Raw genomic sequence first — 18241 nt, 5'->3', positions numbered from 1 at the left:
CTTAAATTCATGTCCGTGTTCCTTGCATGATGCTAGGATTGCTTTTGACAGCTGAAGAAGTACAGTTTTCTCGGGACTAGGATCAATCTATAGTGCAATTTGTTGGTGGCAAGCTTCATATTTTTTAAGGCATGCATTAAAACATACTGTTTTTTTTCTGCTCAAACACTTTTCATCAAGAGAGCTGTGACTCACTGCACAGTACCATAAGTAATCCAAGAGTTTTTCTTGAGAAATACTGCATCTAGCATTAAACCATATATATGACTAATTCCTACTCTCTCTTCCTCTCTAACCCAACACAAAATTTTCAATTTTACTACAAGGTTGATAACCAACCTGTTTTTTATCAGACTAAGCAAGTGGAGATGATGTGAAGCCATCTGAAACTGATTTGCTGTACAGAGTTATAACATGGTTGTCTGTTGAAATATTAACGCTTCTAACATGATCATTGCATTCCTGCATTGACTTCGCCTTCCTCTTCTGCTTTTTTTTTTTTAGGGAGCAAATAAAGCAGATCATAAAGCTTCTAGCAAGTATACGAGCGCTGGATCATGCTATGACAGTTGCAAATGATCACAACGTAAAAGAGTTAAAAATTTTAATAGAAGGAAAATAGACTTTTCCGACATCTCGTTATGAGCTTTAAAACCATTCCTGATGTGTAATTTATGTACATATGTAAAGTTTCTTAAACTGTAAAGTATTGATCTTTGTTTTAATACAAAGTGCATTCTTATATACAGCATCCTTAAAAAAAAGTAATTCTAAAGTTGACTTCTTTAGAAGCAAAAATGAAATCCCAAGATTGTGATTCTTCCAGAAATCAGACTTTGCTTAAAGTTTCTCAAAATCTTGTTTACAAAAAACACTTTATACCCATGATTAGTAGTCATCTACTCCTCCGTTAATTGTTCCATGGCTAACTGGAATGTGTATAATATATTAAGTGTAATGCAATATTATACATATATTTATACCACCATCTTACCTTCACACTGGATATGGAGATCTTTTACTGTTGAAAAAAGTTTTTCATTTGCTAAAAATCACTTGTTTTGAAAATAAAACAATCATATTATTGGTCAAAAGGACAGGCAAAATATTAAAATATGTGAAAATCGTTTGGCCTAAATAGTAGAAAGACTTTCAGATGGAACCTGACCCTTAAAAAGCCACTGTGCTTCACTCAGATTGGAATAACAAAAAAGTATTTGCATTCAAATATGGAACTCTAAAGACTGTTCTTAGAAATAAAATAGAAATGAAAACCCAAATCAATGCTTAACTATTTCCTTAATTCAAACAAACAATGTAAACTCAAGATTATGGTGCAAGCTTACGTGACAGTGTTTCCTAATCCCCAAACACCTTATATTTTCTAAGAAAACTAGTTCACCTGTGAACTCTGGACCCTCATTCCTTGTGCAAGGTGGTTAGGTTCACTGTTTGCTTTTTTTTTTTTTTAATAACTTCATACTGGGAACCTCTTTCTTCTGATTGGTATGGCTAAAGATGTAAAGCTAAATGAAGGTGAAGAAAAATTTATATCCGAGGATTTGAAGTGTTTGTATTGTAATAAATAGTCAAATGTTTCATTTCCTGCTAAACACCCTCTAAGAATACAGTCCTGGAAAACAAAGCAGTTAATTGAGCTGTAAATTAAAAATAAAACCCCTTAAATATATGATGATCTACATTGGAACACCAGTGATTTGATGTTGGGGTCCAAGGCATGCTAAGAGCTGTACTAGCCTTGGATTAAGAGCTATTTCCCAGTGTGCCCTACCTTTTGGGGGAATTGTAGCAATAAATTGGCATCCTGAACAACGTAAGAATCACTGTATTTTAAGCTTATGTCATGTGGTATAAATGAGTATATTAAAAACGTACAATTTGTAACATGCACACTTCATTTGGACACTGAACAATTGTTTTTCTGAACTGTTGGGATTGATGGAGTACATTCAGAGTATCTGCTTTTAAAAAATGTTTCAATAAACTTGTCTGTCAAGGAGCTGTTGTAGCTTTATTCCTTTGGGAAACTTATAAAGGAAAGAATATGCAAGCTGGCTGACTGTTTCAATATATCTGGAAGAGAACAGTCCATGGACAGCAGATGTTTGGAGTGAGCCAAAGCATCTTCACTCAATGAGACAAAGATTACACGCTGGAATTCAGATCTTGAAGATTAGGAAAGTATTTAACCAGGAGCTGTCAGTATTTGGATTTTCAGTGACCAAATGTATTAAACAGAGTGCACTACTAATGGAGCTCTAATGTTCGAGACAACTTTGTTAACTACTGTTATTAAAAACAGGCATTTTCCTCTCATTTGGGTTATGACTAGGACACTAAGGAAGGGGTAAAGAGAATATCTTCCTTCTAACCTCATTATAAATTATAGCTGCAGAGAAATATTTTTCAAGGTAGTTTGTAGTCATTTTCTTAATTAACTGCCTGGAGGACCAGTTATATTATACTTAGCCCATCCTCCCTCTCATAGAATCATGCCCTGTGCCTGGTGTTGCATGTTACAGGAATTTCTCCTCCTTATCCTTACACAATATGACACTTTTGGAGAACAACACACAATCTTGCAAAGTTTACTTATGAGTGATAAGCAAAGTAGCTTCTCATTTTGAGCAACCTTTCCTTTGTATAAATGGTTAGAATTGTATTGGTACTTCAAGGCTTTATGCAAATACTTTTACCCAATTTTATTCACAAACAACCACTTCTACACTTCACTCATAATCTCATTTATTGACCCAAATTAAATGTGAGTGGCAAAGCAGTTCCACTTTATGCAATAATCTTTAAACTGTGTTACACAACTGCTGCTTGGTTAGAGTATGACGCAAGACATTTCTCCCATGGTTGACCATGTGTATCTTATTGTTCACTATCAAAATTAACAAATATAGTAAGAGGCTGATGTCCTAGATGATGATCAAATCCCACAGGAGAAGTTACTAATATATTAGTAACTAATTAGTTATGTGACATGGCAATCTTTTCTGCTCAGAACTCTACAGGGACTGTTGAGAAGGTCTAGTAACTTCTTTAGCAGTTAGTAATTTCTGGCATTGTCTAGAAACAGGAAAGATGTATAACACTACATGAAAACACTGCATGTAAAATTGTTGGTCACTGGAAATTTTAATGAACAGCATAATATGTATAATACAGAATGGTTACAGTTACTTTATTAATTACTATTTTGTTATACAGGTGTGTTTTTTCTACAATCGCAGGTATTACAAAATTACCCTAAAGCTCATCAGTAGCAAAGGGAAAAACCTTGTCCTTTGCTATAACGGAAGAAAAAATGAAAGCTAAAATTTGAAATAGAGAAGTTTGAGGAAGATTTGTGCAGATATATGGAGCCATGTGTTTCCTCTTTCTCCTCCTTTCAGCTACATCTCATTTTCTGCAAAAGTTTGTTATCCGTGGTTCTGCTTTCAGTTCTCCCTAGGTTAGTGTACAAACCCCACGCTTTTTAGAATGAATTCTAAATATATATTTTATATGTATATATAGTATATATGCTGGGGGAAGGGATATGCACCTGCAATTTTTATGTGGTGTACGTTTGTATCTTACGTTTGTAAGTTGCCACAGTAAAAATTAAATAGCCTGTGATCTGACCATTAGGCTTTCCCTGTAAAGTCACAAGGAAACCATTCCTGCAGGAGTTCGTGTGGTATGTACAGAAAACAGAGCTCTGAGAGAGAGAGGCTTCAGAAATGATTGCTGAAAGGAGGATGGATGTGGTTTTCTGGGAAACTCGTACTCAGCCATCAGAATGGAGCAGAGTTGAGTGATTTTACCCTGCATGTGGTGCTCCAGACAAAATTTTTGATAGGCTTGCAATGCAATTACTAGTTGGGTTAGTCTGTCTGAACCATGAAATAATGTACAAATTTTTTGCCCAAGAATACTTAATTTTTGTATGTAACTAAAGCTCTTGACCTAAATATTCAGAAATAAATGAAGAGGGATAAAAAAAATATTAAATGGAGACGAACTGACTTAATAATACAAGGGCCTACAATTTATGGCTCTTCTCCAGACAATGACTTAAGCATATGCTTTTGTTCGTATATGTGAATGGTCCCATTGACTCCACTTACATTACTTTTGTGCTTTATGTATATTTAAATGTTTATTTAAATGTTTAAATGTTTTCGTAGCACAGAGACCTGGAGTAAAGCACTGATGTATCTCCAAGATTTGATGTGGTATTCTTATACAGTCTCCTTGCTGTTCTGTGTGCATAAAGTGAAAGACCAGCACAAGGGCATTTTCATGTCTCTCTATTTCCTTATCTCAGTTTGATTTGTTTCCTTCTTTGCTTAAAGTATAGATAATAATCCAGTTACATATAATTTATAACATTTACTAGCCCTTACAGTAAAAGAAATTAGTCTATCAGGTTAACTGTAAATGACGCAAAGGAAAGACACATTCTCTCTTGCCTACAGCGTAAAACAGCTAAAAGTTGCGAGAAAGCTACAAAACAAAGCACGCTAAAGTAACAAGGAGCACATTCAATACATTCCATATCTGTGAAATTCTCTTTACACCCTGGTCCCATGGTCTCTTTGAAAACTTTTTCTATTACACCTGTTAAGCTTAATTGTTGAGGAGATCTGGCACGAAGACATTGCAATTGGGAGAAAGAAGGATGTGAGATGAGGAAATTTTTAGAGCACATTTAATACCAAATCACAGAGGCATGCCTCTCTATTTCCATGTATTTAAGGTTTGTGAGATTCTGAAATTCAGTTGGCAGGTGAAAAAAACCTACCAAAACCTTTTATTATTCAAAAGTTAGGAATAAATTAAACTTTGTTTGTAAGATGCTTTGCTATGTTACACAATATATTGGCAATTAGAATCAAATATTCATTCTCATTTTCCATACATTGTAAGTGGTAGTTTTGGGAATTGATAGCTTTATCAAAACTCCCACTAGTGGATAATAATAATACTTTTTTTTTTTTTTTTTTTTTTACATTCTCAGCTGGATTGCATTTTCAACTGATGCTCTTTGATGTTTTGAAGTCTTTCAGCAAATAGTGGAGTATTACATTTTCAACTGTGCCTTACTGTTCAGCTATCAGAAAAAAAAATATATATATATATTACCCTGAAAAAAAACGTGTCCAGAAGAAAGAAGGAAGGAAGGAAGGAAGGAAGGAAAACAAAAATACTTCATTTGAAATTCTTTTATCTCTTGTAAAAGATGTAATCATACAATATCCTAACTTGTAAGGGACCCACAAGGATTGTCAGGTCCAACTCCTGGCTGCCTGCAGGACCACCTCGAAATCAGACCGTATGCCTGAGAGCATTGCCCAAATGCTGCTTGAACTCTGCCAGGCTCGGTGCTGTGACCACTGCCCTGGGGAGCCTGTCCCAGTGCCCGACCACCCTCTGGGTGCAGAACCTTTCCCTCACACCCAGCCTGACCCTCCCCTGTCCCAGCCCCATGCCGTTCCCTCGGGTCCTGTCGCTGTCCCCAGAGAGCAGAGCTCAGCGCCTGCCCCTCCGCTCCCCTCGTGAGGGAGCTGCAGGCCGCCATGAGGCCTCCCCTCAGCCTGCTCTGCTCTGGGCTGAGCAAACCGAGGGACCTCAGCCGCTCCTCATATGTCTTGCCCTCCGGACCCTTCACCATCTTTGTAGCCCTCCTTTGGACACACTGATAGTTTTATGTCCTTCATATACTGTGGTGCCCCAAACTGCACAGAGTGTTCCAGGTGAGGCCACACGAGCACAGAGCAGGACAATCCCTCCCCTCGCCCAGCTGGCAGTGCCGCGCCTGATGCCCCCCAGGGTACAGGCGGCCCTCCTGGCTGCCAGGGCACGCTGCTGACTCATGCTCAAATTGCCATCGACCAGAACCCCCGATTTGTCGAGATCTCTCTGCAAGGACTCTGCCCTCGAGGGAGTCAACAGCTCCTCCCAATTTAGTGTCATCTGCAGACTTACTCAGTACACCTTCAAGGTGACCTGTGCACATCCAGGTCGTTCACGAAAACATTGAAAAGAACTGGCCCTAAAATGGAGCCCTGGGGAACCTCACTAGCGACTGGCCACCAGCCTGAACGCTATTTAATGTAACACTTTGAGCTCAAACAGTCTGCCAACTGCTCACCCACTGTAATATGTATTTATCTAGCTGCAGGCTGGACATTTTGTCCAGGAGGATACTGTGAGAAGCAGCATGGAAAGCTCTGCAGGAATCTGAAGAGATCACATATACTGGCTTCCTTGGTCAGCTCGATGGGTGACCTTGTCATAAAAGGGAATTAAGGACTTGGTGAATGCCACGTCTCTCTTGATTTTATCACGCAGTTCCCGAGCCGTCTGTAGTCCCCGCAGCTTGCCACGCACCAGCAGCACGGCACAGCAAAGCCCCTGCCGAGCAGCGCTGCTCCTCCTCCGCTCGCAGCCCGCACGGGCTGCGTGGAAATTTCCACGGAGAAGCCTGGGGGCTGCGGCTAAAACTTTGGCGGCCCGTGAGGACGAGGCAGGCTGCGGCCACCCACCCGTGCCCCACGCCGTGCCGCGAGCTCTGCCCGGGCGCCTCGCTATTCGCACTCGCACTCACACACACGCACCCGCACACACACACGCGCCGGTTTCCGGCGGCGGGAGGCGCAGTGCGGAAGGGACGGCGGGGCCGTGGCGGAAGGGAGGTCCCGGCGGCTGCCGGGGAGCCGAGCCGAGCCGGGAAGGGCGGCCGGAGGCGGCGGCAGGGCCGGTAAGGGGGGCGCCGGCGGCGGCGGCTCGGGGCCGGGCTGGGCGGGCGGGCGGCGGCGGCGGGGAGCCCGCGCCGGGCGGTGCGGGGCTGCTGAGGGCGGCGGGCGGCACACAAGATGGAGGCGCTGTGGGCGCCGCGGGTGCCGGGCTGCGGCTCCTGCCCCTGCCCCTGCCCCGGAGGGGGTGGGATGGGAGGCAGGAGGGGTCCGTGTCGCCCTCAGCCCGGGAGGTTACCGGCGGGGAGCTGGAGGGAAGGGATGGGGCAGGCTTCCCAGCAGCTTCTCCCGCCGCCGTGTGTGTTTCCCGAGCTGAAGCCCTCGCTGGTCTCTCGGTGCTTGATTTCGCGTTGCTCTAAAGGAGGACCTTACCTTTTGTGGCCTGTCGGTGGTTTCGCTAGGACAGGGCTGCAAGGTTTCAGTCGTCAGCTGCTGCAGGGGAGGGTTTCAGTCCAGACAAAACCCTGCTTTCGTTTATAAAAGCAGCCCTCTCCCCTAGTAGGTTAACGTTTTTCTGTGACATGCTAAAACCTCTTAACACTTCTGCCATTTAAAACATCCTATCTTTTAATATAATGTCAAAATTACTAAAATACATCCATAAATTGAAGCTGGCCCAGGCTTCTCATCCTCTGCATTTGGCATTGGTTTCTGATTAAGGTAGCTGCTGCTCTTACATGTTTGTGGTTACTAAAAGTGAACCTTATTTTCAGTTTTCCTAAGAAGAAATCTCATTTGTTTAAGTACTGTGAAACAAATTCTGGTTGTCATGGAATAGATCTTAAATAAATCCTATGTGCTGCTCTTGGTAATTACATTTTTGAAGCATCTATATGTTATCTTTAGATAGTCCCTATATTTGTTTTGAAACATGAGATAAAATAAGTCTCATGACATAGAAAGAGTGAGCATGTCTTTTTTTTCTCTCCCTTCCCCCCCCCCCTTTTGTTAAACCTGTAGAAGTCTTAGGAAAGCATGGAAGTCAGACCTGCTTTGCAGAAGGTATCTGGAAGCACAAGAAGCTTTCACTAACATCATCTTGTGTTGGACAGGACCGCCACCAATAAAGGCAAAATGGCTTTCAGTAAAGGATATCGTGTCTATCACAAGCTGGATCCCCTTCCATTCAGTGTGATAGTGGAAGCCAGAAACAGAGAAGAATGTCTCATGTTTGAATCTGGAGCTGTGGCTGTCCTCTGTAAGTCGATATGTTTTGATAAGTACAATGTAAAAAGTTGGCAGGCTTGACCTTGTGTAAGCTCTTTGCTTTTGTTTATGAAATATACAGAAGAAACAGTTATTCTGTTTTTATTTGCTGATGGAGAATCTTCTGATTTAAATGAAAAAAATGCTTCATACCTTTAACTGCTGAGAGGGAATTTTACAAGTTTAAAAAGGTTTCATTGTGAATATATACTCTCACATATTCTAAATTTTTTTCTAATAACATTCAACAACATCTGCGTACCTTTGGTTCTGAGCAATCTTCTGCTTTTGAATACATGATGACTCAGTAAGAAGCTAAATCTATATGTTGTATTTCATAATGAAAAGTTCTATATTCTTAAGTGATACATCATCTTAATTTGTTTATCTCAATTTGTGTCATGACTTTTTGATGGCTTTTTGATTTTTAGCTTTATTTTCTCCTTGTATTTTCAACCTATCGCCATACTGTGTGTGTTAGTTCATCTTGTAATAAAATAAGTAAATATTTGGAGCAAGGTGTCTTGCAAAGTCATTTTTACATATTTTCAGTGATATATAGAATGTTTCTATTAAGTCCTTTTTGTTTTAAAGTCATAGTTGAGCAAGGACACTAAAACGAGAAGTGCAGGAGAGATCCTTGAAGTCTATAGATATGGCTTAAAAATGTCGTTTGGTTTGTATTCTTCAGTACGTAAATCTGAGCACCTGGTTGCAGAGGGTTTCTAGGCTTGTTTTTGATTTTTACAGAAAGCTTGCATACTGTGGATGTACTTCTTTTGAATCAATAAGTTTTTGATGAGTTAATCCTGATGCCTGCTTATGGTTTTGTAGCCTAGCTATTCTGAGCAGCTGCTCAGCAGAAAATGGGAGCCTTGATTTGTTGCCTGCAGCATGAGAGGGCTCAAAGAGCGGTGCTGCTCAGGAGGGTGCTCTGGCTCCGAGAGGATGGAGTGGGCTGAGGGGCACGTTCCCTACTGCAACAAGACTCAAGGTTAGAAGTGAGAGCCCCAAAGATGAGTGGGGTTTGAGATGTGTTTCCTTCCTTTGGTTTCTGCAATTGGTTCTCCTGTAACTGTGTGTGCCCCTTGTCTGTGGCATTGTCTCTCTCTGAGGCACCTGACTGTCCCTGTGTCCTGTTAGGTGCTTAGAAGTCGGGCCATAGTCATCTGTGCTGGACAGGCCGATTGAGCAAGTGCTCTCAGGCGTATGTCTTCATCAGCATCTTAGTTACTGTGTGATTTGAACAAGCTGCCACTAACTGTTAGAGCCCTAGCAATGGGACGTGCTAGGGTGGTGGACATTACAGCTCAAATTAACTTGTATTATCCAGGTGAAAAACAGTACATGCTTTTCTCCCATCTTTTGAGAACTGTTTTTATCTGATACGGTTCCTTCTTAGTATTGAAGTTGGCTTTGGCAGCAGTATTTGAATGGCATTTTGTGGTGTGGATTGGGTTGGAAGTAAGTGTCCAATCACAAAGCTAGTGAACAGGTTTAGTGAAGTCAGTAAAACAAGGGAAAAATGTTTTTGAAGATTTGTGGAAAACATTTATTTTAGCACGTATTTAGTAATTACTGCACATGTTTAAGCTACCTAAGGAGGAACGTATTAAAAATTTATTCATGAAAGTTATGCTCAGAAAGTATAGAGAGTTAATCATTTCTTGTGCTGTGATAATGTGCAGGTAGCTGGGTAGACTTTGCTCTCTAAAATTTCAAAATCTATAACCGTACTGAAGTTCCTGCCCTCTCCTGTGCCTTGCATTGTTATCGGATGGAGAAATTAAAACCCAAAGGAATTTCAAAAGCCTCTCTCCTCTTGGGTTCTGGTTTGTCCTTGGTATTCTGATTGGTAGGTTGCAACATGGTAATTATTTATGCCTAGCTATAAGTAGTTGCTCTGAATACTGTTTTCAGAAACCTCAGCGTGTAAACTGCTTACTCTTTCTATCTGGTAAATGGGCTTATTTTTCCAATACTGCGGTAGTTTTAGTTCCTTTTTTTTTTCTTTTTCACTTAAACTCTTTACTGAATAATGATTTTTTTTAATGGTTGAAAGGTCACAATTGTGTGCTAGATAGCAGAAAGGGGCTAGAATTTCCTTTTTTAGATTTTTTTCCCCTTTTATTTTGCTTGCTGTTTGCTTATGGTACGCATTCTTTTTGGTACGTATTCTTTTTAGTACATATTTAAAGGAATACAATTATTGGTGCTTGGTTATGGTTTGTAAAGTACTACTCCATTGCTTTAGTCGTGCCACAGAATCTAGTCAGAAGAACCTAGTCTGTCGCCCCACAAACTTCTGGGTGTTGGTACAAACATGGTGGTAGGGGTATGGTTGGCCAGATGATCTTGGAGGTCTTTTCCACCCTTAATGTTTCTAATGATTCTGTGAAACCTAATTTCAAAGCCAAAGTTAATGAAAGACTGGTCCTTTGGGAAGTTCCCCAAGATGTTTTTTGCATTCTGCATAAATAGGTAGAAAAATGGCCAGATCAAGTATGTGTAAATTCAGAGCAGCATCACTGCAAACTGTTAAAAACTTTTTGTTGGTGGTGGTAAGTTCTTAGGGTCTAAAAACTAATGAGACCAATCTTAAGCTGTTAGACATTTTTCAAAAGATTTTAATAAATATTAAAGATAAGTTGTTTAGCCTTATGCCTGATCATAGTTCCTGTCTGTATGTAGAACATGTGGCGTACGTACAACCTAGTGAAATACATTAGAACTGGAGGTGAATCACGCAGCTCGGTTCTGAGAGGCTTGGTGAACCACATCTTGTGCTGTATGCACGCACAGAGAGATCTGTGTTTGAACTGGACTGAGAGAAAGGAACAAAAGCTTACTGATCCTTTAAATGTCATCTTAAAGGAAGTCCATCTGTCATTTTGCTGAGGGAAGGATAATGGTATTAACCTTCATCCTCTCTACATTCAGTGAAGCACTGCAAGATAACTCAGAGGGTTTCATTAGGCCCCTGTATGAAATGCTGTACAATTCGTATGTTGTGTGTTTTTTCAGTGCGTGTTTTATTTGTGCTGAATGTGTTATTCAAGTCAACAGAGTAGGACGGAAGAAAGAAGAGTGTGGAAAGGGCGGCTCGCAGAGGGTTGTTGTTGCGTAATCATTCAGTCTGAACGTGGAAGCAGTCCAAGCCGTGCTTCTGCTGGAAGTGTTCTGTGCGCTGCTTGTGACACGGATTAGTTAGTGTTACTGTGACCAAAACATCTGAGAAATGCTTCACTTGCCTTACATAAAAATATGAAATACCTCTTTTATCAGCTCGTTCCGAGTATTGGGTTAGCCCAGGGTGTTGAAGTCTGAAGGGATCCTGCCAACTTGCTTCTCAAGGCCTTGTAAGACATTTGGTTTTAAATGTCAGCAGCTTGACTGCTTCTTTGTTTAGAATTTAGTTGGAGGATATCATGGATCTTTTTTTATTATTATTATTTGACATAGGCGGTATATTTATTCTCTGAAATAGGGGCCTTTACTGAGCTATCTTACCTTCAAAGATTTCATTGACCGAGCGGGAAGATGTTCTCTCTCCCTGTGCCTCTCTGGTGAGTCATAACGAAACGAGTGGGAAGCTGTTTTTACTCCTGTCGCCTGCGATGAGTAAAGGAGAATGTTCTGTCATTTGGGAAAATACTGCGCCCCGAGTGGAGACAGAGCTGGAGCTTCGTGCGCATCCTTGGGCTTCAGCCTTGTGCAAAGCTGACAAGAGAGCAGGTGTGAACAGGAAGAGGCACTGTGCCCACCCTGAGCTTTCTGTAGAGCTGGATAAATTAAGAGCTGTAATAACCTACGTGTGCAGCAGGCATCCCAGTATTCGTAGTCTTGTTTAGCAGCGCCATCACCCATTCACGCTCCATTTCTAAGTAAATACATTCTTTTAAAAAGAAAATCTTGATACTGCATCGCTGGGGCGGAGGAAATAACAGATACCCCATCTGCTACTGCGGACAGATATAGCATATAATCATTTTGCAAGAGGCTTGGAGCTGATACCGTGCTTTAGCAAACTTAGACACCCAGAAAACAAGCATATGAGCACCACATATATGTGCATAATCTTGAAGGAGGGTAACATGCTGTATACTCACAACCTGCTACTGTGCTATTTTTCTCCTCTTTTATTTTTTTCCCAAAATAATGTGTATGCAGCATTTTGAGTGGACTCGCATCCCTTTAATTAGGGAAGGAGAATATTTCAAAAGAAATTTCTACATGCTGTTTTTCATAACGGGATCCTACGAAATAAGCAAAATATAGATATTTCCCTGTTTTATATTTATGTACACACAAATGTATGTGTGTGTGTGTGTATATATATATAGTAATAATAAGAATTAAAGTTCTTCAAGCAGTAATTTATCCTCTGAAAGGAGTGTCTGCGTTACAGAAAAAGGTTAAACATAGGCTGTGGTAGGAACAGTTTTTGAATGTGCTGTGATACAATATTGTATTCGTCTGAAGCCAGTCTTATATACCAATGTAAAGGGACTAGGATGGATAGAGCAAATAGTGAATTCACCCTACCGTGGTCATTACTATTTTGACTAAGTGTCATCTTCTGGGCTACACCTACCCATTAAACAGTATCTTAAAACATTTTGGAAGCCTCAGGGAAGCACCAGCTACGGTGGATGCCGAGTGTAACTATGCTGGTGGAGGAGGTTGTCATCTGTCCTCCTGTCCTCAGCTGCCATTTACGGAATTCCTCCTGAATTTACTGTCCTTTCAAATCCGCTGGGAAGGTGCTCAGCTCATTGCTTTCCAGGCATTTCCAACAAAATCACGTCGTTTAACGAAGACAACATGTGTCAGCCTAGCACCCTGTGAAAAGTTCAAGAAGCCCTTACCATAAGAATTTTCCTGGGAGATTTTTGGAAGCAGTAACTTTTGCCTGAGAGGACAATGACCTGTTTGAATGGCATAATGGAGCTACGAAAATTTGGTCCACAGCCCTGGAAATATTATGAAGAAGGTAGCTTGCAATAGAGTCTGAAAGCTCTTTGCTTTTCAGGTGGGCTAGCTTTACAGCAATTGTGAAGACCATTCTGTAGCTGTACCACAGCCCTGTGCATGGTTTTAAGAAGGGATTTTACTGTGAACAAATAACTATCTGTCTGAATATTCCTTTCTCAGTTGAGTAGGTTTTCATTTTTATGTTAGCACAGGAGTGATAGTAAAAGGCTTGGCTTTTTCCCTACTAGGCACACATTGAATCATAGCTCTTGCTAATTAAATGTCTGTTAAGAAGGTTAGTTTGCATACTGGAATTACTCAGACATTGTTTAGAAAAACTAATTAACATCTCTATATTTGAGATAATTTGGTAGCCTTTCTGTATGCTAGCATGTATTTAAATTGAAATTTTTGTGATTGTAAATTATATTACAAATTAATCTGCATAGAACTTGTACAGGCAAAAAGTTGGTACTCATAAATTCATATAGTAAAATAATTTAATCAAAACAGTATTAGGAAAAAAAACTTTGTATATTATTAATACTATAGATTTTTGTTTTCAGTGAAAAATGTGTACTTGGGTCAGAAAGCAATAAAAAAAGTGCTTGTAGGCTGTTACGTAGGGCAGCTTTAATTTGTTTTTGTTTTTTCCCCTCATCAGTATTGTTAGTTAAAAAGATACGTTTTCTGAAGTAACCAATAGTATGTTTGCATAGTATTGAGACAGATTTTTAAAGCAACCATTCATTTTACCTGCTCATCTCTTACTTTTTTGTTTTGTTCCAAACAGTGTTTAATTTGGTGTGTTGTATTTAAAATACAGTTGCTAACATCTAGAAATGTCTTTTTTTTTTTTTTTTTTCTTATTGCTGAGTAGAGGTGAATTGTTATTTGGTGGTTCCTCCCCTCAGTCTTAAGATATCGGTAGATTACAGTAACATTTAAACATGTATTTGAGGTGAATAAATATACTTAATAATTTGTACTAGCCAATAAAATGAAAAAAAAAATCCTACTAATTCCAAACAATAATTGTATGAAGTATGGCAGCTTTAAATATCAGAGTTTTTCCAGTTTTCTTTGCATCTATTTTATGTCAATGAAATATCGAAAGTAACAAAATGGTTCTTGAGTTGTTTGACTTATAAATGAAAGTGTTTGCTCTGACTTTACTGTCTCTCCTATGTGGTGATATTCAAGTGTTAGCTTTCATTTAAATACCGAAATTTTAACTGTTCTAATTTGAGAAAAAGGTTCGAAACCTCAATCTTAAAAGCTCAACAAATTGTAAAACACAACAAAACAAAACAAAAAACTTTTCAGATTTTAAACATTTGGAAGTGGCAATAGCATGATTTTTTCTTTCTTCTAACTTAGATGAGAGTAGTCTTGTCTCTGAAGGAGCTATACATAATTTTGGGATGTGTCCCGTGTTCTACCTGGGAATTGCTACCAGCTCGTACTGAGTCATGATGCCACCTTGTGAACCCACCAAGAAGAGAACAACTGTAGAAAGCCAAAATGATAACTTCTAATGTGATTATAGCTTTATAATTCATGTAAAAATTGTAACACTCATTTTTAGCTGGGAATTAAACAGATTACATTTTGAACCAAGCTGTTGCGAAGACAGGATTTTTAATGGGGTTCCCTTTGTATAACAGTAAGAAGGCTGACATAATCCCTCTAAAATAATTTAATCAGTCACCTTTCTTAAGTGAGTCAGTGACTGATAAGGTGTGATATTACAGATACACGCTTGTGATTTAACTTGGAACAAGTGCGGCATTACCATTTAAAAATACTATGGCCTATTAATTTTTAATCAATGTTGACTTAAAATTATTTTATTCTTTTTTGCTGGACACTGCAAATGAGGCTTGCTGGCTTTCAACCAGAACGCATTACAACTTGACCTGAAAACCACATTAAAAATGTGTTGGTGTTTATTTATTTTTATTATTTGGACTGCCAAATAGCAAATCGTTATCTTTGTTTTAGAAATGAATCAACTTGAATCTAATTAATGTAATGGATTAAGTTGAAGGTGCTTTTCATTTCTTTTCTACTTACTGTCTGAACTCATGCAAAGTAATGGAGGATTGTGGCCTCATAATATTTTCTGTCCATCTTAATGCAAGCATACACGTGTCTATGTATAAAGTTTCCTGTTTAGTGCCCCATACATTGTAATTTAAATCTGTTAACTCCAGTTTTATGGATGAAAGTTGTCGTTCTAGTTGCTAATTTCTGTCTTTACAAGTTTTGTGTTTTAACTCCTACTTCATAGCAAATGTTTAGCTTTTTTTTTTCAAATAGCCTCAATTGTATTTGCTTACCTCCAATTATTTAAAAATAAATAGATAGAAAAGTCAAATTTTGAAGGAGAAGTAGGTTCATTAATTTGTAGGAGTTCATGCTTTTTTGAATGGATATTTATAATAGCTATGCTTTTTTCAAGGTATAGAGCTCATAAATCAAGGTATAGAGCTCATAAATCAAAAATCAAAAGGGCTCCCCTGGCTGCAGGCCAGCCCACCATTCCATGAAGAGATGTTCACATTCGTTAAGAATGTTACAGAGGAAATGCTCTTGGAAATGCCCTCTCCTCCTGTCAGGATTACCTTAGCCTTGCTGTGGTTTAACTTCTAAGCTGCAGTTCACCCAGCTGGTAATTTCAGCTGTTCACGGAGGAAACTGAAAGTTGGCTTTGCGTGTGCTAGGTATAAGGTGTTATAGAGATGAGGTCTTAGCCACATATTTTTGTAATTTCAGCTGCTTTTGCATATCCACCTTTATCTGAAGATGCCGTGTGCATCCTGAATGAAGTGAGAGGTGGCAGATCTTGATGAAACTTCCTGCTCTGGCAAAGAAAGATCAATTAAATATAATAGATGCGGGGAGAATCCAAATGGTTCCAGAGCACTTACGTTGTTCCTCACCCTGTTGGTGCTGAGTGATAGGAAAATCCACAAATTTCTTTGGTATTATCAGAAATGGGAAATGCCACGTGCAGTGGCAGTCAATAATAATTCCTGTCTGGATCTGCTCTGGCCTGGGAGTTTCTACTTCTATCCGTGAATGAAAGGCATCCCTGTGGCTAGTACTGATGGAGAGGCTGGTTTGGGAAATACATTTCCTGTAAATGTTTGGAGGCTGAGTGGATTTCTGGTCTAAACCACCAGTACAAACACTTTTCTAACAACATTGCAGCTTGTTCGTGCCCCCACCAGCCCTGCCTGTCCCTGCCCACCCCCGGGGCCTGCCCACTGGCCCAGGCCCTCACATCAGCCCCAGCAGGGCCAGGCTCCAGCTCCCCACAGCCCTGCCCGGCCCTGGGCCCACCAAGACAGACTGATGTCCCAGCCCAACCTTGCCAAATCCCTGTCCCCATGTCCCTGGACATCCCGGAGCTGTGTCTGACCGCAGTTGCTGTCACCAGGCCCGATCCTGACTCCTTGCAGCAGCCTGACATCATGGCCTGTCCCACCAGGAGCCTGGGGCTGGCTTCTGGCCACCAGGATGCTGCTGGTCCCTGCAGCTTGAGTGTAAGAAAACAGGAGGGAGCACGGCTTAGCTGTGTCTTCTTCCTGATTTCATCTTGGCTTTTGCAAAATGCAAGTGCTAATCCAAAACATCCCTGCGTAGCCTGGGCCTGGTGCTTCTGTGGTGGGGAAGTGATGCAGTGCTGTGGAGCTAACCCTGAATGAGTGTTAATTGTTCCCTTTTCTGCTGTCAGCACTTCTTATGGCTGCCTTCTTTTTAGCTCAATTTCTTCAGGAAAGGAGACTTAAAAACCATTTGTTGGTTTGCTCTGTTAGCTAGTATCAGTCATCCCTAATTCAAAATTATTTCAGATTTCATGGATGCTCAGACTGTGGGAGGGTTCACACTGTGTTATACATACTGTATCTGAAAACCATGAAATGAAACCTAGATGCTTTTGGTTGGTGCTTGGGAGCTTGGTTGAAAGAGTAATAATTGACTGGCTACAGTAAGTTTTTCTATTTCTGTTTTCTGTTTGGTTTTGCCATGTTATTCTGCTTTATTAGTGGCCTTTTTTTTTTTCTTTGTAGACCTGAATTTGCAAAGCCCACATTACTTAATTCACTTCAGGCATTTATTTACTAAGGCTTAGGAAGGATAAAGGCGTTGTGTGCAATGGGAAAAGCAGAATAAATCCGCAGAAGACAGAAAAGCCGTTGTTTTAAGATGTCATTAAATGTTGCCAGGCACCCTCAAGAAAAAACCTGCAAAAAGCTATTAGTTGGAAACAAAACCTCATCTTTCATTAATAATTCGAAATGTGGAAGAACAACACGGCAGTTTTCTGCTTTCCAAAAGTTGAGTTTAGATGAGTGTATTAATATCATTAAATGTGTATTGGAAAAACAGATTGGAAGAACCACACTTTGAGGTTTAGAAGGTGTTCTTTCCAGCCTGTTGGTTATCTAGTTAAGCAAAATACATTTTGGTGATGCTGACAAAATCGCTATATGTAAGCAATGTGTTTAGATTAGCGGGGAGTTTTAACACTTGTTATGAATGATGACTTTGGAAAGAATCATGCTGTTATAATTCTGTCTTTCTTAGGTTCTAGATTACAGGAATACAGCGTATCAGATAAATATATATTTTTTAAAGTTTGTTGTTTTTTTTAAGTGCATTTAATAACATCTTGAGTGAGCTTAGATTTCAGGCTGGTGTTAAGTAATGGTTTCATCTATATTGGAGATTCTGATCCACTTTAAGAATAGACCTGGCAGACGTTTGAACAGAAGGGATAGACTTGTACATGGACAGCACTGGGCTAAGCTTAGGGAATTCTCACTAGAAAGACTTACAATAGCCATTCTGAAGGAAATATAGCTAATGTGATGCAGAATGCTGCAGAGTGCCAAAGCAGTAGGTGTTTTGATTTACAATTTATGTCAAACTGTTAGTCCAGCATCAAAGTGAAAATTAACTATTTCTGAGGAGGGAAAAAGCACTAATCATTGTTGACCCAGAAATCTCTATCTTCATGGACCAGTGGCACAGCTGGAATTGTTGGTCCCTGTGCTTCAGGTACAATCTCAGTCAAGAGCAGAAGCTCAGGACTGGCCGGATCCTCTTTCTGCTCTGTGGCATTGCTGTCACCTGGATCTGCCATCAAGCTTGTTTGCCTGGTTTTTCAAGACCAAATCAGAGTTCTAAAGTGTACACTAAAATTAACTCCCTGGTAAAAAGTGGTAGATATACTTTAATTTCTTCTAAAATAATACACATTGATTTTCTTTCACAAATTT

General features: G+C 39.9%; 2 protein-coding genes across 24 annotated transcripts in view; both read left to right on the top strand.

Moving 5' to 3' along the window:
* PAXBP1 (PAX3 and PAX7 binding protein 1) overlaps nucleotides 1–2020 on the top strand; it is a 28979-nt gene extending 26959 nt beyond the window's left edge. For both annotated transcript variants that reach the window (XM_083795172.1, XM_083795171.1), the window contains exon 18: nucleotides 505–2020. In XM_083795172.1, coding sequence (XP_083651298.1) covers nucleotides 505–622 — 118 coding nt within the window. In that variant the 3' untranslated portion in view covers nucleotides 623–2020. The remainder of the gene's footprint in view (nucleotides 1–504) is intronic.
* Nucleotides 2021–6635: 4615 nt separating this feature from the next.
* Nucleotides 6636–18241, top strand: part of SYNJ1 (synaptojanin 1) — a 65459-nt gene continuing 53853 nt past the window's right edge. For 17 of the 22 annotated variants that reach the window (XM_083841854.1, XM_083841848.1, XM_083841862.1 and 14 more), the window contains exons 1-2: nucleotides 6646–6775; nucleotides 7823–7968. In XM_083841854.1, coding sequence (XP_083697980.1) covers nucleotides 7845–7968 — 124 coding nt within the window. In that variant the 5' untranslated portion in view covers nucleotides 6646–6775; nucleotides 7823–7844. Of the gene's footprint in view, nucleotides 6776–7250; nucleotides 7269–7730; nucleotides 7969–18241 lie in introns of those variants that run through there. The other 5 variants (XM_083841863.1, XM_083841853.1, XM_083841865.1 and 2 more) reach the window with 2 other exon arrangements.

The sequence above is a fragment of the Anser anser genome (genome assembly GCF_964211835.1).
Source record: "Anser anser genome assembly, chromosome: 1".
NCBI lineage: Eukaryota > Metazoa > Chordata > Aves > Anseriformes > Anatidae > Anser > Anser anser.
Note: the sequence above shows the minus strand (reverse complement) of the source record. Positions and strands in the feature narration are given on the sequence as shown.